Raw genomic sequence first — 26,751 nt, forward strand, 5'->3', positions numbered from 1 at the left:
GGAAGGAAGAAAGAGGAAAAAAAGAAAAGATTTTCTTTGTCTGTAGCTGCAAGTCGATGACATATAGCATCAGGGTTCACTGAAACACTGACAAATATGTCAGGAACAGTTGTTTTTTAGCATTGCTTTACTCTTTACAACTATTAGGAACCAAGTACAAGGTTATTATAGGCAACAGGGGCTAAACATACAGTGACATATTTCACAAGCTCACTCATGCTTTGCATCAAAGCTTTCACTTGCTATAGAAGTGGATTATCCCATTTTCCCATGCTGATCCAAGTGATCTCATTACTTACAGAAGAATCCTGCATACAAGGATCATTTTGCCAACCATCACTTACAACATCCCAACAGACTTTTTTAAAGAAAAACTCTCATAGTTCCCTTCTAATGGCTCTTCTATTGCAAATAAAAATAAAAACTGAAAATAGCTTCCATAGGGATCACAGCTTCCACCACTAAGGAGGCCAAATGCAATTACGAAGCCAAAATTTTTAACAGCTCCCTCTCTGATGGCCAATGAAAAACTTGGTATTCCCCCATCTCCATCCCCTAAGCAAATTGCTATATATAATCACTGGTGGGCTGCCAGAGGCTTTGCACCACAAGCATGCTCAGTGAATCCTGGCCATCTGGTTAGCTGGCTGGACCCCTGCCTCCACAGGCTGCATCTTTGGTCAGAACCAGCCCCCAGACTATCTGGGTATGGGGGAGAACCATTTTAGGGGACAATCTACCATGCTGATTGACAAGTGACCTGTTCCTTCCCTCCGTCCTCAAGAGCTTTTATCAGGGAGTGGCTCCCGAAGGTCTTTCATTGTCTTCTGACATACAGAAGCCCTTTCCATAAGGTAGGACTTTCCATAGCGGATCTCAAGAACAGACCTGTAAATTAGCAGGGGAAAGTGCTTTAAAATAAACAACAGCTCTCAAAACAAACCTAAAAGCATCCAGGCCCCAATCCAACAAAACACTTAAACACTTGCGTAGCTCTAGAGAGGGAAAGCGGCTCACCAAATACACAGAGATGCTCAATAGCCAGATTCACTTTTCACAGCTCTGCTACAAACTCATCTGTAACCTCGCACAACTGATTCAAGCCCTGCCCTGCTTCATTTCCTCCAGCTGTAAAACTGGGAAAGTAATCCTGGGTTTCATCACTACAAGTATAAGCCACTGGGTGTTTATGCAGTGACCAGATACTGGAGTAATGAATCACAGAGATGCTTATACATTTAGCTACATACAAATCCAAATTTCCCAAATACATGGACCACCACCCCTGCCAAATAGACCCCCTTGAATTTCAGTGAAATTTCCTCTCTGCAAAAGGGTTTGCTGGGTCTTTAACTCTTACAGGACATTAAGACATCATGGTTTAAATTGGCTAGGAAAGAAAGATAATTATAGAATTCTTTCTGTAATGGGCAATCCTCAGATTCTTTAGGGTTCTACAAAGTGGTTTAAAGCAAACTTTAGGGGAATTATTCCTTTAAATTCAAGGGACTTTTCACTAAGAACACAAACCATATTGGTTTCCTCCTTTTTTAGGATGCATAAAATGTCCTCAAAATATTCATTAGAGAAAGGGTGATCCTGTTAGGTTTAGGAGATAACTTGGAAAAAAAGTGATTTCTAAAGGATTAGCTTCAGTGTCAATTAGTATTCAAAGGGGAAGATCTGGTGGATAGGGAACTGGCCAGGGATTCGGGCAATGTGGGATCTGGTAAAGGGTACTGGCTTAAATACAGACCTCTTTGAAGAAAGGGTTTCATCTCACCTGTAAAATCTCAATAAAATAGCTCATCACTACAGAGGGGACAAAATCTATCAAAATATCCCAGGTGGATTTTAGATTAAAACCGAAGTAACAGGTGGTTCATCTGTGATACTCTCACTTTCTTTTCCCAGCTTGCAAACTGCACAAACCCCACCGATTCCCAGACCTCTGCCCAGACTGTCAGTAAGGTCACCTTGACAGTGCAATGACAGGATAAAGACACCTGCTGATGCCAAAAGAGCAGACAGCCCACATTGCCATAAGGGTTTAGAGTCACCAATAAGGAGCATTGGCCAAAGATGGTTCAGGAAAAGCAGAGCTAAATCACAGCTAAAGCAGCCTCCCAACAGCAGCAATGGAGAGACAGACGTACACAGTAAAAGCCAACCGTGCAACTGAATAATGCTGCCTAACGCAGCTGCCAAAAACTACTCAAGAAGCAGCAAAATTTACCATCACAGACTGGAGCAACAACGCCTGTTTCCTGCAATCAAATGATTAATCCCGATTCCAAGCTAGGGCTGCGGCCAAAGCACTCACACTGCCAGTGCAGCTCCAGAAAGCAATCCAAGGGGGGACAGACACATCCCCTGTGCCCCACTGTCCCCCAGCACTCCACTGTCGTGCCCTCTGATAACGCAGTCCTCCATCTGCGTTTTGCAGGCACCCGCACAGAAACCACCGCTGGTACCAAAGGTATCGCTGCGATCCGCACATGGAAAAACATTGTGATTTAAGCAGCGGTGATTAATTGGTATGAAGCTGTGTTCCTGCCCCTCCCATGGCATCTGAGCTGTTCTTACCTTTGAAATAGCAAGGGGTTAAGATTTGCCACGAACGTACCACCTACGTTTTTAAGGTTATAAAAATGGGGTGCTTACACTTTTCCTAACCCCTCGCCAATGACCAGACCCATATGTAAATTTCACACAGTAGTATTTAGTAGCATAATTAATCCCTACTTTATGTTATGAGTAATATTTCCTATTCCCGACCCTGCAACGTCCTTTAAGAAGATCCATGTTCCAATTAGACTAGCCCATCGGCACTCTTTTAATGAGCAGATTAATCATTCAGATGGGTACAATGGTGTCATCACAGGTTTTAAATATGATAATCTACATCCTAATGGTGCTGCAAAAGCCTTGGCTCACAGCAAAAAAAGGTAGGCAAAAATTGGTGATACTTTCTTTTTTGTTCTCTTTCTTTCTCACATGACACGAGACATGAGAATACTTCGGCAATGCAGGAAGTGCAGCAAGAAGGCAGCTCGGAGAAAGGGGCTGCTGAGCAGCGTGGTAATTCAGGTGTAATAATTGTTTTGCAAGGACAGACAGATCTTCTGGTCCCTGAAGAATCTTCTGCCATGAGAAGCAAAGATTTCAGGTCTTTCCTGTAAGCCTAAGACATCAGCTCTGCCCTTACAGCTTCTTCTCAATGCTTATTTAAAACAGATCCAAAAATGTAATGTTATCATGCAGAAAGTCATTTAGATTTTAATAAAAATAAAGGTCTTTTAGATACTCTACCATTTCCAAAAGGCAGCCTGGATATTTTTTTTAAAGCCAAAGAGAATCTATTATATTAAAGAAGTTAATTTTTTAAAATACCAGACTTCTAAACTGCATACTGTGGACTTAGTTCCATGCAAAAAAAAAAAAAAGGCGTGCACTGGTATGGATACTCTTATTTAAGTGCAATCCACAAAAAGGATTGCAGTATCCTACCACACCACCACCCTCAATACCAAAAGTGCCAGGATTGGAAAAGCAAACCATACTCCATCCCCACTCTTCATGCAACTGTTACAAATCTACGTGCTGCACCACTCCTGAACTGCGTCTGTGTACTCTTGGGGCTTGTTTTAGCAACAGGTAGGAGTTAAATTGGTTTTTCAACTCTTAGTAAGACAAGCCCTGCAGAACACCAACTGCTTTGCAGACACATTGATTTACATGGTGGTTGACTTTAATGTAGCCAGAAGATAAACCAGCAATTTCTGGTTCTTTAAAGGTTGCCTTTTAAACCCAGCAAGAAAGGGATGGTGGTGGATCCCTGTCCGTGAAAATGCCAACTATACCCAGTGAACCAGTTCTGAGAACTGTCCTCTTGTGAACAGTCCCCATGAAGTCACGGCTGAAGTCTGAGTAATTCTTTCATCACTGTCTGAGGAAGAACTGAGTAAGGGATGTAAAATTTGGACTTATCTCTAGTATGTCCCTCCCGTTCCCCCCCCCCCCCCCCCCCCCCCCCGAAGGCAACTAAGTTCTGCCTCAAAATGCCGTCATTAAAACATGTTTCTGGTACAGAGGCATCTTTATTTTGTATCATTAAAGCAAAATCTCCTCTTCAGCAGCCAAAAATCTACTCTCCAAAGTCACTGTCAACAGTGTGTCATTGTATTTTTCAAACCACATTTTTCAGCTAATTTTTCGTCCAAAGCCTCCTTGTTTTACTTGGATATGTAACTGTAGGAATCAGTCGTGCTACTCACTCAGTTAAATTGTATCCATCTTGGCCCTTCATCTTTTAGGACCTGATCCAGCTCTCCTCGACTACGAAGACTATTGGATCAGAGCCATTTTGCATGAAATCAGGAGAGGATTAGGTATTTAAGACAGGTCTTCAGGTGTGCTGCCTGAACTCAGTCTGAAATTGCCTGCATCAGATAGGCTGATACAGAAAACTGTTTGCATATAGGAGGAAGTACTGAAATTATAAAGAGCTGTCTTGTGCACATGTACTTTCTGGGCCAGGAGACATTACTCTTGCTAATGCACCTTTGCTAATGTCCACATCACAAGGATTTATATTTTTTTTTTTTAAGCATAACACTAATGTTAGTTGTCCATTAAGGTACCTGGAGTCATAATGGGCAAGGAGCCCCTACAGTGAAGGAGCCAAAGGAACAACATTCAGAAATGAACTCCTACATTGGTTATGGGGATATTGCTACAACAATTTTTATTTTAAAAAAAAAAAAAAAAACCTCTTTGCGGTGCGTTATTTTCCACTCATTTTTCAAATTCAGCAAAATTTCCACAAGGAAGCATTTTAGAAACATAGGAAAACCAGCACCAGCTGTCAGATGGTCCCCACAATGTCCCTTTTAGAGGGACCCCCTTATGCTCACCCTAGTGGGCTTTTCCACAGAGCCACAATACCGGTAAGCAACCCATCCTTCTGCACCTGACACGAGAAACTGATTTTGGCTGTCACTCTCTACTGAGGCTTTAACTAACACTATCTATGCAACTCTAGAAACCACATCAAATTGCATTTTTTCCTGATTTTATAGTAATTTGCATAACAGGTCACTGTTAACATGCTGTGCTGAAGGAGAAACAGGTAAACTGAAATCTACCTTGAACATTTCCATTAAAATGTATTTAGATTTTTCCATCTACCCTCAGTTCTGCCAGCGCAGGATTGAATTAAGGAAATACACGTGTAAACAGCTATAAAAAATGCAAAAAAATAATTATAAAATTAGTTCTAGATGCATAATCCAGTGTGATTCATGTTATGTTCCCACCGTGATCCCAGTTCCAGAAGAGTTAATCAACCATAGCAACCTTCTAATCAGAGCAGTGAACTAATGATCCTATTTCTGAGTAATACCAGTCAGATAAGGCTCTCAAAAGGTAGTTAACATCACTTTGGTGGAAAGGCATGACAAGTGCAAGTTCTAGCAGTGGGTAATGCATCATTCATGCCCCCTCTCGTTCTGACATTTTAACGTTATCTTGTTTTACTGTGTCGGCCTAACACTGCCACTGCTGGCAAATTAAACTGTGAACTTACAAAGTGGGTGGCAATAAATACAAATTATGAGAGTTCAAAAGATGTCCCTGGAGGTGTACTGCCAGACATGGAATGTCTCTGGCTTTTCTGTCACATAGCAATAGACAAGACAAAGTGTAGCACAAGCTGAAAAAAAGAATTAACTCCATCATGATGAAAAATGAGTCGAAAATGAAAAGAAAAAAGAAAAAACAAATAAAAGGGAGATGTACAGAAAGGATAGGAATGAGCAAGAGAGCACATCCTTAAAATATAAAACACAACCGTTTTGCCTTGCAGAATGAAAGCTATGTAAATTAGGAATCAACAAATGCCTCTTAAAAATACAGAATAACTATAAAATGCTGTCAGTATTATTACAAAAATAAGCGGTTCTTCCTAAAGAAACTGCAGCACAGAAGCGGTATCAGCACGACGTTACAGTGTTTGTATTTCTAGCAGAAATTCTGAATCTCGCCCTGCACTTTCCCACACTACCGAAGATTTCACATTTTCTGTTGACTTAAATATACAGGGCAAAATCCTGCTCCCATAGTCAAGAAAAAAAATACAGAGAACTGCCTGAGGTGACAACAAGGAAATCACAGACAACACAAGCACCTTGTACAGCTCTGTACCAGCCTTTCTATTTTGCACAGGGAGTAGGCAGAGAGCGGGGAAAGTGGGGTGACCCCCACACACCCCCCACTCTCAAGAGGCTGGTGACCCACTCAGCCCCCAGCGCCAGGACCCACTGCACACCACATCGATCGCGCTGCAGATTTAACATAGACAAAACAGCAAAAAATTAACGTTTCTTCCTTTCCTCAGAAAGATAAAACTTTGCATGCTATTACTGAGGTCAAAAAAAAAAACAGATTTTTAATATACCCAAGCTGTGAAGCTTATTCAACTTGGTCTAACACCACTAATGAATCTTATAAAACATTTTATCTCCCCCTCCCACATTCGCAAACCACTCACATGAGGCTTGAAAATCACAATAATATCTTCCCAAAGTGCAGATATCACTCACACCATATGCAGCACAACTCTGTTTATTTTTCCCTATAAACCATTGGTTTCATTGAAACTCATTAGCATCACCTGTGTTAATTACACTAGCAAACCAATCAACAGCTCCTTCTTAATTAGGTTTTCTTTATTAAAGCCGGAAATTGCCAAGGAGACAAAAGTCAACTGGGGAAATTATGTGAAAAGGAGTGTTTATGCCAAATTACCATACAAAATATAATAAGGAAAGGAAACTCAGTTTGTTTACAGGAATAACAAACAATATTAATTTTCAAGGTCACTGGCACAATTATTTATTACCTGTCGTATGTAGTATTGTGATAGTTTATTCTGCAAGCATAGGGTGTCTCATAAGAAATCATTCAGTGTGTGGTTGCGTTGCATTTCAGCTGCCCTGGTCGCTTATGATGACATGCGCAGTGTTTTAGGAAGTTACTTTCATGATGGAAACTCTGAAAGGTACATAAAAAGCTACAAGGTTTGACTGCTACTTTCCTCAGAGATCCCGCAGGAAGCAAGAACTCAGCTGGTGAAATCCGGGTTGTTCTTCCCTGGTGGGAGGCATTTGGGGGTGCAGGAATGTACCATGAGAAACCCCACCGCAGATCATAAGGCCCCACAGAGGTGCCATGCCCCCTCCCTTTATGTCCCCTGCTACCAGTTAAAATGAATCCCACAGCCCTGGCGATCAGAGCTGGCACGGCCTGAAAGAAAACTGAGTTTTCTGAGGCTCGGAGGGGAACACCGTAAGTCAACCCCAGTGCAGGGGAAACCTGTTGGCGCGCCCAACCTTGGCCCCTGCGCTGCCACTAGCGGGCTGCCAGGCTTCGCTTCCACCTTGAGGGTCGGGAGCTGGGGCCAACCGCATCCTGCTCGGGCTGGGTGGGATTGGGCTGATGCCAAGATGAGGTCAGGGTGCTGGGCTGCGGAGCAAACACTGTGGCTGTTACCAGAGGAAGTTTGCCAGCTGCTGTCTCTTAATGTGCCCACCTACCAGGAGAGCCCCCTTTGAGAGTTCATTACCACACTGTATCTTCTCTGAGTGTTTTCCTACGTGCCTACACGCGTGCACGCTCCTCTGTGGGACCATTAGGTGGTTCTCTGAAGAACCACTAGATGTTACCACCACAGCACTCGTCTATCGACAAGTCTCCAGACTTGCAACCATGATGAAACTTTTCAAGACCAACTGCATTAGAAGAGCATCATGCAAGCTTTTGGGCTCCTCCAAAGCTACATGGTCTCTTCAGATTGAACATCATGCAACATATACTGATTTTTCAGCTGACCAATGTGAAAACCAGTGCTTGAGCTCCACATTCTTGACCCGTCATGTCAAAGGGAACTACTAAAATAAGCTGTTTGTGAACTGTATATTATCTGATGTCAATTCACCTGGAAATGTATTTCCAAGTAACTCGCTGTGCTGCACAATTCAGTTTAGCTTTCTAAAAATGAGATGACTTTTCCCAGCCTTGCAGTGTTTGACGCATGTCTACAACTTTACAGAACCCTACTTAGGAAACACCTTATTGATTCCATTGAAAGCTCACATCCTGCATCGTCCTCATCTTCACATTTTGTTTCCGAAATGGCCATGAACATGTTCTTTGGAAATTCACTGCAGAGTTAGTGCAGGGTAACAGGCATACATGCTGCTGCCATATTATATCAGGTGTCATTCTGTTGTCTTGCAATCACTTCTACACTGACTGCAAAAATATATCTATTTTTTAATTAATCTTTATATTCTGTCCTACTATTTTGGTGCATGCATCCTTACTTAATTCCTCATCAGTTCTATTTAATCTGTTAATACTTATCCTTGGGAAGAATAATTTTCTGTAGCTTTGCAAACATCCAACATCTTAGACAAAAACTAGTCTACTTCTCAGAATAACTTTCCTTTAACCCAGTTATCTATTATACCACAAACACCTCAGTCTTCAGTAAGTCCAATTATTAACTGTTCAAATGCACATAACGTTAGTTTTATTGCACAGATCTATCACATAATAGGCAATTATCTCATTTCACAGATAGCTGCTTGTAAACTAAGAAAATTTGCTTTTCCCATGAATTATTCTTGTATGGATCATGGTTTCCTGTATGTTTTGTGAGCCTTGCTCTTACAGTTTGCAGTCCCCCAGTGACACTGCTGGAACATGCAGCAGTCACCAGTGCCAGGACACCTGCCACATCTGCTCCCTGCTTGTACAGTATCTGGCACACCAGGGCTTCAGTGCTCGACTGGGGTCCCAGACGTGATCACAGTACAAATATTTCACCTTCTCCAGTTTCTTTGCATTGCTACTTCTTTCCACCAGCAAAATTTGGAAAAGGTACAACCCCTTCTCACATGTGGTGGTGAGCGTGGTGCTGGCCGGAAGGTATCTGTGTAATTGAGGACATCTCACACAGTAGAAGCTTTCTCCTCTCCCCACTCCCTGTGGACATTTCCATTCAGCTAATCCCATTCCTGACTCTAATGAAAGCAACACCTAGAGTCTGCATTCAAATCATGCTTTCTAGTGAACCAGCTTCAGTCAGATGATAAATCCATCCCTACTTAGATCTTCACCATAGGTTGCTGGAGATTAGGCATCGTCCTGAATCGTCCTGACTTTTGGAGCACAAGAATAAGAGGGCGTGCATATGCCAAGAAGCTGGCTGGAAGAGCCCCCCAGGAAAACATCCTACTTGTGGAAGTGTCCACATAACGTTGCAGTGGCTCTCTAGGCCTTTTTCACACCCTGTGTTACAAGGGAATAACTTGTCAATGCAGACAAGTTCCTACTCAGCCTTTCTGATCAATGAACACCAACAATAGTCCAAAAAATAATAAGATGTTGCCTCTTACATCACCTGTAGTACCAAGCTGTTGCAAGACAGGGTTAACGTTTTGCACTGTAAGGAGGCTGTCTCAGGAAAGAGTTATACATCAGCAGCCCCTTATAATGGACTATTTTAGAAAAGCATATTACACCCTAAAGGTGGAGTTTCCAAGCTTTGACCGTTTAAACAGACCATCACATTCTGTTTTAGAAAGAGACGAGCATGTAGAAATGTTCATTTCTTACATGTTAGTTGGGGGGAAAGGAAATACTGCAGAAAATAAATCCTCTCTGTTAGAAATGCATCATAGTTGCAACAACTCCAGAATGTGTATTTAAAAGACAATTTAAAAAAAAAAAAAAGTATGCGATTTCCCTGATAAATCATAATGGCTCTTCAGAACCCATCATTGTCTACCATAAAAAATCATATTTAAAACATTTTTAAAATATGTATTATAAAGACTTTTTTTTTTTAAATGAACATTATTTACCCAAAAGGCCATAATGGATGTGAAATGTATTTTGTAAATCTGTATGCAGGGACTTTTTTTGTTAAAAAGGATTTTTTTTTTCTTGGCCCAAGAGATCTTAAGCAGCTTCTATGGAGCTATCAGAATTTATTGTTTTAATAGGGCTGAAACGCAGTTTGGAGCAGGCAAAATGAGAAAAGGGAAAAAGGAGGAAAGGAAGTAGAAGCGGAAGACAGAAAGGAAATGGAAAGGGGAGCTGAGAAGATGGGAGAGTGTCCACAGGACTAACGCCTAAGCTGCTCAGGCACAGAGGAGCCACAGTCTTGGCAGAAGGGCAGTGAGGGGGAGCTCCAAAATTTGCAGGGAGTTTGGGCCAGGGGGGTTAATTCTCAGGGGGACTAATTCTCACTGCTCCTGCAGAGTGCTGCAATACGACACACCAGCTATGAAGGAAATAAAAGAAATGAAAAGGTCAATTTGGGTGAGCAGGAGCTGCAAACCTGACAGCTACCCTGGGTAAATGCTGTAAATTCCTGCACAAGAGCATCTTGAGTTTAAATAGCTGGGGCTCTTAGTCTTCTCCTGTGCCCGTTAGGCAGACAGCCCACACACCGGTCCATACCGCAAACTAATGATTTAAAAGGAGGGAAAGTGAAAGGCAGAGCAGACAGCACAGGGAGCCTGTCCACGTCAGAGTGAAGGGACCAGTTCCTGATCCTTAGAAACATTCTCCAGCTGATCACTCTTAATCGTAATGATAACAACTGCGTGGTGCTTCATATCTTCAAAGCACAGCAGCAGAGATATTAACCGATCTGTCTTCAAAGTCAGACTCCAGCAAACCCCCAAGAGGAACTTATGGAGGGGATAAAGACCCTCACAGAAAAAATAGTTGTGGCTGCACAAAAAATCCTGCAGCAAATAGCAAGTTTTGCACATGCACACGTATGCACTACCCCACACACACATATACACACCCAGCACAGATTCCAGGAACCATAGCTGGTGCTACCAGATGACTTTGAGACACTGCTTTTGATTTCTGTTATCTCAGTATGTTAATTCTCACTTAGGAAGAAAATATTGTGCCTGGAATGAGACTTGGGGCTGAAGAGCCAACTACTTCCTTACACATGAATCGGACTCCAGTTGAAGCACTAAGAATGGTCCTCACTCAGTGCAGCCTTCCAGTGACAAAAGAAACTTTGCTCTGCTTAGAAAAGCCAGAAATCCAAACGTCCAGGACAGCAAGTGGCCGTGATTGTAACGCTGCTGTAGGCATAGTGTGTGACCAGAGCACTGGTCACAGCACCAAATCTAAATCAGTTCTAAAATGTTAGGTGTCATCCTTACACTTTTTTATTTAATAACTGGAATTGAATAGCAACTAAAAGCTAGCAAACATGGTACATGTTAGATATGAGTACAGTAGATATCTGTAACTCAGTGCAGTAAGATTTTCGGTGCCTGATCCTCTCCTCACATTAGTGTATTGCTACTGGTAAGGAGGTGGCTGCTACTGGTGTACACTGGTGGAAATCACCCTGCTGGAGTCACTGCGAACGTGTATTCACATGAGGGGTCCAGCTGACCTACCACTGAAATACCCACATGTCCTCCTAAGAGACAGTCTGGTTAGGTTCAGGGCAGATGGGGGAGCGAAACCGTGACTGTCCCTGGAAGGGTCGGAGCTGAAGGTCAGATGTCTCACCCGTGGTCTCTTCCAGACTTCAATTCTCTACGCCCATGACCCAGGATAACTGGTGTTATCAGACGAAATTTGGAGTGCTCTGCACCTGCAGGCCTGGTGAACTTCTCCTCCCTCTTCCGAGGGACTGGAGGGCCATGCACCTGCAGAGGGGAGACTTCTTTGGCCAGAAGCAGCCTATCTGGCTTAAATTCACAAAAGACAATTTTTGTAGCCAGTCTTCCCCATAATGCTCCAAGAGCTTAAAATACACTTTGAGGAGGGTTTCAAACACTTTTTTCCCTCTCAAATCTGTCTATGCTTTTTCACTGTGGATTCCAGAGGGATGACCTGGATTTCCTTGCACACTTTCAAACCAAATTATATCAGTCCCAATTAGGTCATCTTCTAGCTACACCTACAGCTCAGACTGCAAAATTTCTTCTGTGTATCTCCCCCCAGTTAGGACTCTGGACAGGGAAACCTTCTGTGTTAGAATAACTACTATAAAACCATATAATGCAGCCTAAAAATGTAATTATAATTGCAATGCCAAAAGCAAGCCAGTCAATATCTTCAAGATTCTAATAGTTTCAAGCACTATTACCTTAACGGTCTCACATCACAGTACTGATTAAAGAAACATTTTGTCTTTTTATCTGTATTCAATGGAGAGTGTAATCATTGGAGCGTGGAGAGCTAAAACATTTATTAGGAAGTATACATCTCGGGTCAGGCAGCAGAAGACAACTCCGAAGTGGCGAGCTGCAGCTCAGCATCCAGCCCGATTCACAGCCCCGTCCCGTCACCTTGGGACCACCTGCTGTGCATGGACCAGCGCCCATGGGGAGACTGCCCTCAGGAGTTTCAGTCGTCAGCATCGCTCGTGGAAGAGGGATGCTCAGTGAAGTCGCTAAGACTGGCACATGGAGATGAGATAGATAACTGGTCTCAAATCAGGAAAATACGTTTGTTTGTGTGGGTTTAGTTTATCGTATTTTTTTCTTAAGTGAGCAAATCTACCTTTATTGAAACTAGCACTGCTTTTCCTCCAGAATGAAAATAATGAGGCTGTGCTCCCGTTCTCATACTGATAAATTTGTTTTTTCTCTTTGCCTAATTGCTTAACAATAAATCCACACACACTCTATTATCCATAGCCTAGTGCAATATTCCTCAGGGCACATGATCAGCAATCAGAAAGCTTGAAAGATGGCCAACATAATCTTAAATATCCCAGTGTATTACCAAATCAGTATTTCAAATTTAGTGGACATACTCAGATATGTTTTCCTCTCTGCAAGAGGCATCATGTAAGTGGCAAACAAGATACAGAAGATCGATTATTTAGCATAATTGCACAATCTAATTGTATGGATTTTAAATGGAACAAGGAGGAGAAAGATTAAAATCATACAGCACAGCAGTATACTTTCACAGAGTGCATGAAATATATTTTCTCCAATTAGTGGAACAATGGAAATATTTACTGTCAATTCAGTGAAAATATTCTGAAACAAGAGTCAAGCAAAATCCAAATCAGTGCAGGGCAGGGGCAAATCATTTTATCATAAAAAAAAAAGGAGGGGGGGGGGTAAGAAAAAAAGAAAAAAGAAAACTTGCATGTTCTGCTCTCTGGGATGCTTCATTTAAGAAGCACATTAGGGGACCTTAAGAACACAGGGTCATGCTGACTTCCCAGAAGAAAGTAAAACATCCATGCCATATGCGTGAAATTTTTACATGCGTGTGCCTGTGCCCAGCCTGACTCCTGTGCATTTTGGCACCAGTTACCAAAACTGAGCCAGCGCAGTATATTCTGCAGATTAACCAAGGTGGGAAAGGCTATCTAGTCTCAGAAATTAAGTGAAAATGCTAACCTTGTCACACGCATCGGGCAAACAAAGGCAGGGGAAGTGCGGCTTCACTCTGCCGTACCATGGGTTAACTGGCATTTCTAATACTTTTCACCTAGCCCGGCTTGACAGATGCCTAACCTTCGCTGCGGAGTGGAGACAGCCTGATGGGCCTCGGCCATACAGGGGGAAAATTTTTGATGCTTCCCACTTATGACATGATTGATTTTCTTTCAGCGGCCCTTCACTTTTGGCTGTGGCGAAGGCTGCCTGCCTGAGCCCCCGCGCGCCCTGACCTCGACATATGGCCGCTGCGAGGCTGAAAACTGATGACGGCAGAAACCTAAAAAATCAATAGGCCCTGTCAGTCAGTGGGGAGGCGAACGTCTTTTAAAAACCCAATCACGACATGTACTTGCTGCATGGTGTGGATCTACTGCACACTTGAGAACACACTGAATTTCCAATTTTTTTATTTTATTTTATTTTTATTTCTGTGTTAACACACCGTTTACCTATTTATTCCTTAACCTCTTATGCTGCAAGAAAAGTGAGCAAAGCATCTTGTTAGGATCAAATCTCCATGATATTAGTAAGAAAAAAAAATCCCTGGGAATAGTATGAAATAAATAAAGAACACCTTTCCATTGCCAATATAAACACTGACATCATTATTTTTGACATTATCTGGAAAGAATTTAGATATAGGGAGTTCTGGAGTCTAAAAACATATGAGTATGAAACTGTTTTAATTTTCTTTGCAGGGGGTGAAGCATTGTTTTGGTTTGTTATTATTTTTGTGTTGTTTTGTTTTTTCTAAAATATATAAGAAAAAATTGAATTCACCATTGGTTCTACATCTCACAGACCATGTCATCCTCCCGCACACCAGAGAGAGGAAGTTATTAGGTGCACTGACATCAGCTGGAGATCCTGGTGCTCTGTGCACTGCACTTGGCCATTGGCACCCCACAGGACTGGGCCAACAACACACAACTGAATCACTTTGCTCCTGCCAGTTCATGAAAAGCAAGCATTTTATGAGAGAGACAAGCAATATAGCATACACTGATTTGATTTCTATATATTGCCCAGAAACAATCTGCTGAAAAGCCAACAAACAAACAAAAATCCAACCAAGAGAGTTAAAGAAATATGTTACCAGTGGATAGAACCAGTTTACTTTGCACTCTTGACTGGAGATGATAACGTCCAAACAGTTAACATCTCTGTGTGATTTACCTAACCTTGCTGAAGGTTTAAGGAGATGGTCATTGTTTGAAAACCATGTCTTCATGGAGAGAAAGAGAGAGGGAAAGAGAGGGAAAGAGAGGGAAAGAGAGGGAAAGAGAGGGAAAGAGAGGGAAAGAGAGGGAAAGAGAGGGAAAGAGAGGGAAAGAGAGGGAAAGAGAGGGAAAGAGAGGGAAAGAAAACCAAATGGATGAGAAATCAATATATTGCTAAGTTGCATTTTTTTAAATCCGTCAAAAGCCAGGAATATTTAAAAAAATATAATCAAACAAATAAACAAAATCTAATGCTGAATTCCCAAACTAAGACCAATTAAAGCGTTCTTTATGACTGCAAACCTGACAAGCTTACAATTTCGCCCTGTTGCAGTGGTGTGTGTGTGTGTGTTTTAATGTAATATTAATGAGCCAGGATGGAGGGTCATAAAAAGTGATAGGTTTTTGCGATGGTAAATTATAAATCGGTATTGATTTTTCCCGGCACTAATGCAGCCAGCTTATTGTAAGACACCACAGGCAAAGTGCACTTTATCAGATTAGACTGGAGCCTGGTATCAAATATACATGAGAAAAAGGATGCATTTGTGACTTAGACTAGACTTTTTTTTTTTAATGATACATGAAATTTTTAAGGAAAAAAGTCTCAGAATATTAAGAAATTAAATACCATTTTAAAAGATCTCAGATGGTAGCAAATAGATATTAATGTCACATTAGGGTAATTTGTTTTTGCACTGATGGAGTATAGGCTTATATAGGAACATCGGAATAAGTATGCGAACTAAATCCTGCTCAGATTTAACCATGTGCTTAATCAGTCCAATTTATGATTATCTCAACTGTTAATGATAAAAGAGTCCCTGATTTGCATAACATGCCTGAAGAATCAGGCCCTGCATCTGCTTATGGGTATACGTAACAAAGTCACACATATATACATCTATCTGGTGAGTATCGATTCTGCCTGTGTTACATTTTACATCCTCCACTGCTTTGAAGAAATTGTTTGCTTTTTTCCCCCATACGTATCACCCCGTTATGCCAGCTAAAGAATATGAAAGAGCTTTTCCTTGTAGCACTTTTATTGCTTAAACGCTGTGAAGCTTTCCTTTCCCTTTCATCTCAAAACGCACTGGGAGTTGGCCGCACAGTAAAACTGGGCGTTATTTTTAAAATCTGCTCTGCTTTTCATCTCCCGACCTTCCTGCAGTCGGGATTTCCTCATTAAAACATTTTGATGACGTGGATAATTGAAAAAAAAAAACCTTTTTTTTGGGGGGGGTGGGGAGAGGAAGGGAGAGGAAGGGAGAGAAGAGAAGAGAAGAGAAGAGAAGAGAAGAGAAGAGAAGAGAAGAGAAGAGAAGAGAAGAGAAGAGAAGAGAAGAGAAGAGAAGAGAAGAGAAGAGAAGAGAAGAGAAGAGAAGAGAAGAGAAGAGAAGAGAAGAGAAGAGAAGAGAAGAGAAGAGAAGAGAAGAGAAGAGAAGAGAAGAGAAGAGAAGAGAAGAGAAGAGAAGAGAAGAGAAGAGAAGAGAAGAGAAGAGAAGAGAAGAGAAGAGAAGAGAAGAGAAGAGAAGAGAAGAGAAGAGAAGAGAAGAGAAGAGAAGAGAAGAGAAGAGAAGAGAAGAGAAGAGAAGAGAAGAGAAGAGGAGGAGAAGAGAGGAGAGGAGAGAAAAGTGCTAACAATAAAAACCAGGGTTAATTTCTTCAAAGTTGCTGTGAATAGGGTACAAGCCACCTTAGCCAGCATGTCACAGCTCCCGAGATGGTAAGGGAAGGGCTTGGGCTTGCACAAGAGCACACACAAACTCATCCCTCCTCAGCAATGCCTTGAGCCAGGCCCTGAGGCCTCTGACTGCCCTCACTGCCCTGAGCAGCCTCTGTGCAAAACTCACCCTTTTTCCCCCAAGACCTTGTGTTTTGGGGCAGCTCATTAGCAAACAGCCCTGGCGCAGGCACTGAAGTGAAGAAGTGTGAAACTAAATGAGTGACAGAGGAAGGATGGGGAGGAAGCAGCTGGGTGGGTTCGGGGAGAGTTTTCTGTCGGGAAGGTGCGTGCTCAGGGTGACAGGGGCCTGCAAACCCCCGGGAGGTGCACGTGAAGGACATGGTGGCCATGTCCCACGGAGAGGCAGGTGCTCCCGCTACCGAAATCCCTCCACCAGCCATCACCACACGGCCCCACAGGAGCTTTTGTATTTCAGTTGCCAAAAGCAATGTTGAGCATCAAAATGTTTCTGAAACTATTTGCCTTCCCATATTTCAGTTTTATTATTTCTGTAAGCAAGATAAGGAACAGATGAGGGCCCAAGAGAAGGAGAGAGGGGATGCTGATTTTAATTTCTGATATACGGGTACAAAAAGTCCCCCAGAAGCACAAACCACTCAGCTGGAGCCCACAGGAGCCTAGTCCACACCTCTCTGAGCACAGACACACAGGTTGGGCCCACAGGAGCCGGCCCCACAGAGCACAACCCTTGCTGACACCACGAATTGAGCCCACAGCAAGCTATGGGGTCTTGTAAAAAATACTTATGATTAAAACAACAAAGCCACACAAACACAAAGAGTCTCATTAGCAGATTGCCAGCAACCCTGTTTGTCTTGCAGTGACGCATTATATCACAGGAGAAAAATTTGAGGCCTGATCTTAACAATCCTTTCTCAGACAGAATTACTATAAACTCCAATGGAAATTTTCTCTCTCTCAGGACTGGCTGGGCTTTCTCCTTGCAACTCTTCATACACTTGAAGTAATAAGAGGAAACTCTTTTTTTTTTTTTTTTTGACAAGACCTCATCAGGTAAAACCTAATAAAGCCAAAAAGGAAATTAGGAAAATGGACGGTTATTCCCAGAGCAGCCTGATCCTGCCTCAGCTAAAGCTCTGGCCTGAACAAGCCAGACTCCCACTACCACCCCAAGCTGCCACCCATGGGGTAAATCAGCAGTGTAAATCAGTGCTGCACCACGGCAAAGCCTGGGATGCAACAAACAGGAGCACAGGGCTGTGCTGAGGAGAAGATAAACCACAGCATCAAAATCTGGTCCTCCCCTGCCTCAGTGCAAGCTCAGTGCACTCCCAACAAAAGCAGCACCTTTAGAGTTATCGCTATAAATGTTATTAAAGTGAAACAACCCATTTTTTAAATGTATGCTAATTCCACTTTATTAGTGATGCCAAAGCCCTCATTTACATTTTTCATAAGAATCACACAGAGGTTTTTGCTGCTTTAGGGATAAAACTAATAAACAAATACATAAATTAGTATATTTTAATTAAATGTTATCCCGTGAAGTAATATTGTATCCTATTGTCTAAAACAACAACAAAAAGAAAAACTAAAAAAGCACCTCTAACTTGAAAATTTGTGTTGTATTAAAATATTAGAACTCATTAAAAACTAATTTGAAAATTGCTTTACCTAACAACCATAAAAAATTTTGAGTTCTGTATTCTAATATGTGTTATTTGTTTTCGTACAGGAGATTATCACTGTAGCATGCATTACTATTAGAATACACATACATTAGAGGCATCAAAGCGCACCCAGATTCTCCTAGGAAATAACAAAGTCAAATGTTACCTGCAAATGTATCACCACACCATTTCCATTTTAAATACCATATTATTTCCATTCTGTAACATCAGAGACCGTACATAGCAAACATAGACCCACAGCAGCACACATGTTAATTTCACTTTAGGTGCATATATCCCATTAGAATACATAAAGAATGTATGTGTTTTGGGGTGGGATATTGCATGCTATTATTATTTTAGAACGTTGCTCACATTACAAGAAATGGGACAGTTTAAGCAGTAAGGTGTGGCTGGAACTGCAGGGGGAAGTCCAACAGGCAGAAAACAATCACATCTCATTTCAAATTATTAAAGTAGTCTGCAATAATAGCTTGATTATTAAAAAAAAATCAAATGTGCTTTAGAACATGTTCACCTCATTAGGAGGGTTTCCATAACCCTGCTTTTCCTCAGAAGGGGCGCACAGACCTAGACTCCACAATCTCATTACTCTATCCCCCATTGTTGGTTTTTTTCTAAATGTAAGAATATTGCTTTTCAAGGCAGGTATTTAAACAAAACAGGCACTCCATTTAGCAGTTTCACTCAAAAAAATCTTTGTCTCCTACTTGGTTATATTTTCTGGAAATTGAAAGTTTTAATAATTAAAAAAAAAAAAAAGAACCATGAAGAGTTTTTCTGTACATAAATGTGCTTTCTGAAAAGGTACACTCATTTATTAGCCTTCCTGAAAGTGTAATTTTTACTAAAACCATCTTAGAGTACAACCTAAACCACTCGGCATCTACACCTTAAGGAATCTGTTTCCAATAGCAGTGAGTGATACAGATTGCATAGCGATGGGAAGCAAAGGGACAAAACTAAAGTAATTAAGCAGTAGGCTTGAAGACTACTTATCTTCAATACTCTTCGAAGGCACAGTTAATTATCATGTGGATGCAACAACATGGAGCCATTCAGGCGAAGGGACCACAGTGCATGGGAGGGAGGACAGATTCCCCAGCAAGGTTAACCTCCTTGAAGCATCCAAAGGAAAAGTAAACAGAGTAGTTCTGAATCCGTGGGGAGAAATCTCAGATCATTCAGGTGTGTGTTGTTTGTTTTGTTTTGGTTTTTCCCTATGAAACTTAGGGGTTTCTTATCTGCCTCAAAAGAGAAGTTTCCAGCAGCTTAAACTCCCTGAATCCTCCCCTTCTAGGGAGCTTCAGGTATTCCATCAGGGAACATGTGTTTCTGGTGGTACAACCAGCAGGTGAAAACCTGTCCAATTCCCTGCTGAATAGTAATAATAAAAATAAATAAACAATGATAATAATAAAAAGCTGTCTCCTGAACTTCTCCAGGCACTTCAAAGGCTTTAAAAATATTTTCAAAATGTTCCTTTTAAACTGGGGAGGCTCATAAGCCACTGTAAGACCAGTCTTAATGTGGAGATGTGACTCATCTGCAGTGACATCAGAAAGAGTCCAATGTCCTCTCTCACTTTACAGTCAGCCTTATCACCCCCTTGCCTCACCCTGAGTCTTCTCCATAAATATTTAAACAAGAAGCAAAGTGATACATTATGGATATCATATTCAAAACCGCCTGAGTGACTTGCTTTGAGCCAAGATCAACAAAGGTATTTAGATACCTAAACTTCAGTTTAGATGCTTAACTTTCTTTTCAAAGCAATAGGAAAGCAGCTCCTGCAGAGCGTCTAAGATCCTCGCATTTTTGTGAATTTGGCATTAGATTACTCACTAACACAGCATTTAACATCTTAGTCATCACCTCCAGAGCTGTGAACGGACAGGCTAGCAACATCACCCCAGCAGAGGCGTAGCTGCCTGGTAGAGCAATGCTGAAGGTGCATAAGGAAGATCAGCCCCAAGCATCCGATGCTTTTAAAAGCCTGCTCCTGTGGTACTGAGTCCTGAATTTCCTTTCCCCAAATGCAGTGCAGCTGGATCAGCAGCCACACAGCTGTCTGGCATCAGAAACTACCCCCTACAGCTCCTCAGGGTGGAAATCCTGGATCACAGCTCACGCTGCTCCAAGTTTTATGTGGAGGAGCTCCCAGGGGATGTGCTGCACTCACAGCAGCTACTCTGAGGTGGTCAGGTCTCCCTAAAGCTTTGTGAAGCCTATAACAGGAGTGAGGATTGCCAGATTCTTGCCGGTAGTTGTGAGTTATCCCCCCATTTCACGCAAAGATTTCACGCCGGCAATCCGCCTTTCCTCTCCCTCTGTCCACATGGCAGAGCTTTAGGGCCCTTATCACAGACAAGGCAAAAAGAAGGAAAAGGCTCCAACTGTGCTATTGCCACCAAGAAGTCCGCTCTACCACAAACTTCTTGAACATAGAGGAAATGCAAAAAGTCTCATTCCTTCCTCTCATGCCCTCATTGATTCCCATGGGATCACTCATGCACTAGGCACATAGTAGATGACTGCGTTCAGCTGTGCTTGTGTTCAGCCCTGGCCACCTCATCCCAATGACAGCGGTTGGTGCTGAACCGAGAAAAATGGAGGATTAAGCCAGGCCCTCTACTCAAAAATCATTCATGTCAAACTGAACTTCTTTGCAAAAATAGGTAGCTTTAAGCTTTCTGGACTTTCTGTAGTCCAATGTCCTTATGTCTTTCCAACTCCAAAAACAAGAGAATAGTCTCACAGCAAAAATCAGACTCCAGCAAGACATCTCTTGTCATCTGCACAGTGCTGATTTTGTAATCAGTCTGGAAGTTTTATTTTTAACTGCTGTTTCAAGGCTTTACAGAGACACAATTGTTCTTTTGAAACCTTGCTAATAGGGCTGATCACTAATACTATTACTATATACAGAGCAGAAAAGCACAGTATAATGAAACTGTACTATGAGAAACTATGAACGAAATATTCTTTCCATAAAATGAATTTTTAATAAAATATGCAAGAATTCCAGAAATTGCTCATCACACTGAGATGAAGAGACTGATTCTGCAATCGGTGGGTGCTTGAAACCTCCCCAACTCCTTCGGGCCCCCCGCTGCTATTATTCCCCTCTGAAAGAGTGCATTTGAGAAACTGAAGATGGGGATTTTTCCAACCTACTTTCACATTGAACACATGCTTTAAAACTCAGAGCCTGTTCCAAGGAACAAAGTGAGTAGAAATGCTCCCTCAGTCACTCAGGTCAAAGTGACAAGCCAATGACACATTTAGGTATTCTGTGCAGATTGCTGTGATTTATAAATTCAGTACCAGGATCAGAAATTGAGATGTGGATTTCCACAATTTGCATGCATCCTCTGCAAACCATCATTTCCCTAAACACACTACCTAAAAGCTGATTTACAAAAGCAGTTCTCAATATGGCATGCATACAAACCGAAGCCTACAAGCAAACACAGACTTTTGTGGTGTGTGATCATTTGAGGAAAGTCCATAGTTTCTCTCCCCTGAGAAGTTTGTTCTGGAGGACCCACTTCAAAATGGAGATTGTGTTTCCTGCCATGTCTTAAAATACATAGGAAAAGTCAATACTGTGAGACAGTGTTCTCTGCTGGGACAAAATTTAATATCAGTGGCTGGTTTATCAAAGGTGCCAGGCAAGCCCTTTTGTCCAGCTTCTATGCTTTATGACATGACAACTCCAAAGAGAATGAGCTAAATAATTCACATTTCCAAATTAACTCTAGAAAGCAAGAAATAAGCTAGAGTTGCCCATTGATACACGGACCAAGCTCCAAAGTTGTTTGCAGGTGATAGGGTGCTCATCGTCCTGAGCCATAAGATTTACACTTGTTTCCCTACAAGAAATTTTGCCCCATGAACTTTAGAAATTTCCTACCTCTTGTCTGCTAAATCTTCCTGAAAAACTAAGAAATTTGTATGTATATGACTCAACTCTCAGTGCAGGAATGGGAGCAGAGTCTAAAAGCCTTAATGGCTTAGACCATATCTATATTTTTTCCTTGTTACCATTGTCTAGAGTTACTGAACAGAATAGTCTCTGCTGCCAATTCAACATTTCTTAAGAATTTAAAGAAGATTAAAAAGTTTAAAAGTATTTGGAAAAGTTTAAAAAGTGTTAGAAAACTTTGCAGACAGCGCACAATTTAAATCCCTTGCTAGACTTTGCGTATCTTTCTAGGTATTTCTCTGATCCTCACCACTATGCCATGCAAGCACTTCACAGTGATTAGTGGATTTTAACCTCATAGCAATGAGGTGGAGGCACAAAAAGATTCAATGACTTGCCTGCATCCATGCCAGAAGCCTGTGGCAGAGCAATGAGTCACACACAGGACAGCTAGCTTCACTGGGCAGTGACCTAGCCATAAAAGCAATGTTCCTTGTCACAGAGAAATTATTTTTTTTCAAGTTATATTGGGAGGGGTCAAGAAAAAAATGTTATTATTTAGCACGACTGTAAAAGGGCACAGCCAGTGACCCCAAAAGTTTTCTTTTTAAAAATCACTACATTTTGAATCTGAATTTATATATTAAAAAGTCATCCCGTATATAATCCGTTTAAAAACACCCTGTATTTGCCACTGCTGTTTTTCAAGGAGGGGGGAGAGGAGAAACAGACTGAATTGTTTTGTTGTCAAGAAAAATACATCTAGCATAAAATGTTAAGGTTGCCAAGAGATGACAGTATTTGGCAGCATCCTAAAATGTTTGTCATTTTAAAAGTATTTATGCTAAGGCAGAAAATAAACTATCCAACATTTTAGTCACTTTAAGTGATTAAAACAAGTCATTAGAATTTTAGTTTAAAATACTCTTAGATAAAATTTTCCCTTACCTAACTAGCCAGCTTTCCTTCCTTACAGAATAATAACTACTTGCAGTTCTTTGCTCTTAAAGCTTGCGTCTTAGCTTTAAGTGCTCTTGTGCGATGTAGGTAAAACAAAATGTGGTAGAATATCATTTTCATTTTTATTGGAAACATTTTCAATTATTACACTGCTGAATAGAAACAACAGGAAAAAAATGGTTAGGAAAACTTTAAATGCTCACCAAAAATGCAAGAACAAGTTTCTTCGCCTTACAAAAGTAAGAGCACTTGGTTGTCTAAGTTTATATTCCAACACGAATTTGGCAAGTTTTCCTGATAGCGACTTGCTTTACTTCTATTTCTTGTACTGTGTTCAGAGTATTTACAAATGCACATTTCTCATGAAGTTGGAAGTAAGTTTGGATCTATTTTTTCATTTTATAAAGACATTGATGTGTTTTTTCTGACATGCCTCATGAACTCAGTCAATCACAAGTCTTTCTTAATGGAAACCACATGTCTGCCCAGAACTGTGTAATTACAATGCTAGGATTCTTGGCACTGCCAGGAAAAGGGGCATTGTCAAACCAATTACAGTTTATTTATTTACATACCATTTCTGGATGAGAATGTTCTTTCTTTTATGCTGATGCTGAGAAAATATATATTTCATCGAGTAGCTGTAATTTTCGCTAGATACTGTTACATTTTGTAGCAATTACATCTCTAGTTTTCAGTTAGTTTGCACGTAAGGAAACTTTCCTTTAAACAAAACAGCTGGGAATAGCATCATGAATTTTATCGGCCCAGTTTTCATTTGTTTCAGATGATGAAGGAGATGTGAGGGCAGCTGTTTCCCTAAGCTCAACGGAGTCACTATTTCCACCCACTTCCACCCTACTATGAGTTTTTCAGCGGACCAGACACGGCATCGGTGCATTCATCCTAACCCCCTGTAAGCCACTACCTGCAGCTGGCCCTGGTGAAGACACACAGTGTGTCTCAGCAGAAAGGAGCAAGGCTCCAGAAGGTGATCTGCTATACTTTTCTAAGGTACAGAGCTCTGGACAACAGGAAAAAATAAAAATAAAAATAAAAATAAAAATAAAAATAAAAATAAAAATAAAAATAAAAATAAAAATAAAAATAAAAATAAAAATAAAAATAAAAATAAAAATAAAAATAAAAATAAAAATAAAAATAAAAATAAAAATAAAATTAAAATTAAAATTAAAATTAAAATTAATAAAAGTTTTATTATGCCTCAGGAAAGCCAATTACAGTCCCATGGCAATGCAGCTATAACCTCACACCCTGCAGTGTGGCCAGAGCAATGTAGGGCTGGGTTTGGGGATGCAAACCCCTCACCCAGGCATCATTTGCCCCTCATGGGGCAGAAGGCATCACAATGCCATGTGAGACCAGAAGGTATTTAGTAATGGAGATGTACTGGGCCAAAACTCAGCCAGCTGAACCAAAGCAGTCCCTGCTGGGATGCTCCGGTCACAGGCGGCACCTCCTACCCTGAGGTTGTGTTAAGCTCTTCCACTGAAAATGCAGAGGAAGGGAAACAGCTGTAAAAATCTCCTATTTAAAGCTCCTGAATCTTCAGATCCTTCTATGAAAACCCTTCTATGGGACTCTTTCTTTTTTTCTTTTTTTTTTTTTTTATTTGTTTTTAATTGCTGCTCCAACTTTTCACGACTTCCTTGTCTTTGGAAAGTTCCAAAGCATTAAAAGGAAACATTAAGTTCTGACGCCCTGCGACATTATTTTTCAGTTTAATCATTTTTCCCCATTTTCCTCCTCTTTCTCTGTGCTGAGTGAGGGTGGGAAAGAGACAATTAAGGGAAACTCAAAACTCTCAGATGTTTCAAAAATGAAAAAGTTCAATAAAAGTTTTCCCACACATCAGCAGAGAAGTAGGCAAAACTGTTTTCTTATGAAATTCTCAAAGCCAAAATGACTGAAACATTCCTGGGTTTTGTATTCACCACTCCCTCCTCCATTTCTTGAGCCAGAAGAGTCTGTTTTATCTTGTGTTCATGCCCAAGTGCAGAGCCCTGCCCTGATGATCTTACAGCTTATGGTGAGCAGACAGATGCAGGGTGAGGGCTGAAACAGCAGCACAGAGAGGGGAAATGACTTGCCCAAGGTCGTACAGCGGGGCAATGACTCAAGTGATTTCTAATAACATAGTTGTTTCTGTAAAGGTTTAAGGAAAATGGAGCTTGATTCACTGCCACGCAGCCCCTGCCCTGCACTGCTGAATAGCACAGCCCCAACGGCTCGACAGGAGCTGCAGGCACTGTTGGACCAAGCCTTCAAGCAAAAGTTGGCCTTGGTTCATCCAGGAAAGGAGAGGGATGGGTACCTGGGTTTTGAACTATAGGTCCTGAAGAGAGAGCCATGGTACAGGCATCTAGGTGGCTACTGAAGAAGTGGCAGAGGTCACCCATGTCCTCCAGACAGAGCAAGTGTGGGTGAAGATGAGTTGACATGGGGCAGTGGTCAAAATGCTCTTCTTCTATGTTAGGCGACTGCCTTTATTCCCACTGCGGTCTGGGACCCATGACATCCTGCCAGCTGGCTTTGGGTATCCACATCCCTCCGTCCTCCGTACGTTGGGTAGCTCATCACCCTGCTCTTGTTACCACCACCTCCCCCTGGGAGGGGGAACCTGGCAGCTTATCTCTGCTGGAAGCAAGTTGCCCAGAAAGATGAGAAAGGCAAGAAAAAGATGTCCTTGGGGAGGATAAACTGCCCCGTGGAAAAGGGGCAAGAGATTTTCTGCCTTCACAAAACAGGGGACACCAGGGAGAGACTGGATCATGACCCAAGTGATATTTTCATCTCTGCTCTGTTCACAAGGTGCTGCAGCCCTCAGGTGAGCTGCTCTGAAGCAAGGTGCATCATCTCTTCACCAGGAGGTATGAAGAAGACAACCAACTTGCACAGCAAAACCTCGAAAACAATGCTGCGGTGGCTGGATTTCAACTCTAACTTCGAATTACAAAGCACAGGAGCAACTTTCCGCACGCAATTTCTGATTCTGCTTTCTATTCCTGTCTAGTTACAGCCAGAGTTTTGCCAGTGAAAAGTGCTATAAACAGCCTGGCCTAGCTGAAAAAAGCAATATGCCGTCAGTCTGACATCTACCTCGCTTTTCCGCTCATTGTCAGCACTTTGATTGATGGTGTTGTTCATTAATGTGGGACGATTGTCAGCTTTTCCTGAATAAATATAAAAAGAAACAAAGAAATCCCCACCCTTTTCAAGCCAGAGTGAATTATTTCCTATTTTCCTTTGCTGAATTCAAGCATGTAACAGTACACTGCCCTCAAAATATACTGGAGCTTTAACCACAAAGTAGGAAATTGGACTTTGGATAAGGGAACCAAAACTTTACTTAAGTAGTAGGTATAGTAATTAAATTTTACTATTATTTATTTTCCAAAAGGAAAAAAACAAGGGTATGCCCTAAAGGCTTCTGCTTTAATACAGTACTTCAATTTCGTGCAAAAGCTAAAAAAAAATCTATTTGGTGAAGACTAAAATGACATGTGAAAAGCAGAGGCAATCAGAAGCACTGCAAAAGATAGGCAGATTCAATTTAGTACAAGGCTGCATCTTAATTCTTGCTGGGGAGAAGGGAAAAAACGTCATGAAAATTCCAATACGTTTGAAGTATTTAAAAGCTGGGTAAGTTTTGTTGGGCTCCCAGTGCCCCCCAAATACAGCTCATGGCTTTTTGGCTGCTCAT

The 26,751-nt window shown here is 41.4% G+C and overlaps 1 protein-coding gene across 16 annotated transcripts in view; it reads right to left on the bottom strand.

The window, feature by feature from the left end:
* The window catches only part of EBF1 (EBF transcription factor 1), a 312,537-nt gene that overhangs the window by 216,669 nt on the left and 69,117 nt on the right, over positions 1–26,751 (bottom strand). The window contains exon 1 of one of the 16 annotated variants that reach the window (XM_080555791.1): positions 6,551–7,024. The exons of the other annotated variants lie outside the window; for them this stretch is intronic. Coding sequence (XP_080411917.1) covers positions 6,551–6,552 — 2 coding nt within the window. The 5' untranslated portion in view covers positions 6,553–7,024. Of the gene's footprint in view, positions 1–6,550; positions 7,025–26,751 lie in introns of those variants that run through there. 16 annotated transcript variants of the gene reach the window in all.

This window comes from Anser brachyrhynchus, assembly GCF_964034855.1.
Source record: "Anser brachyrhynchus genome assembly, chromosome: 14".
In the NCBI taxonomy this organism is placed as follows: Eukaryota; Metazoa; Chordata; class Aves; order Anseriformes; family Anatidae; genus Anser; species Anser brachyrhynchus.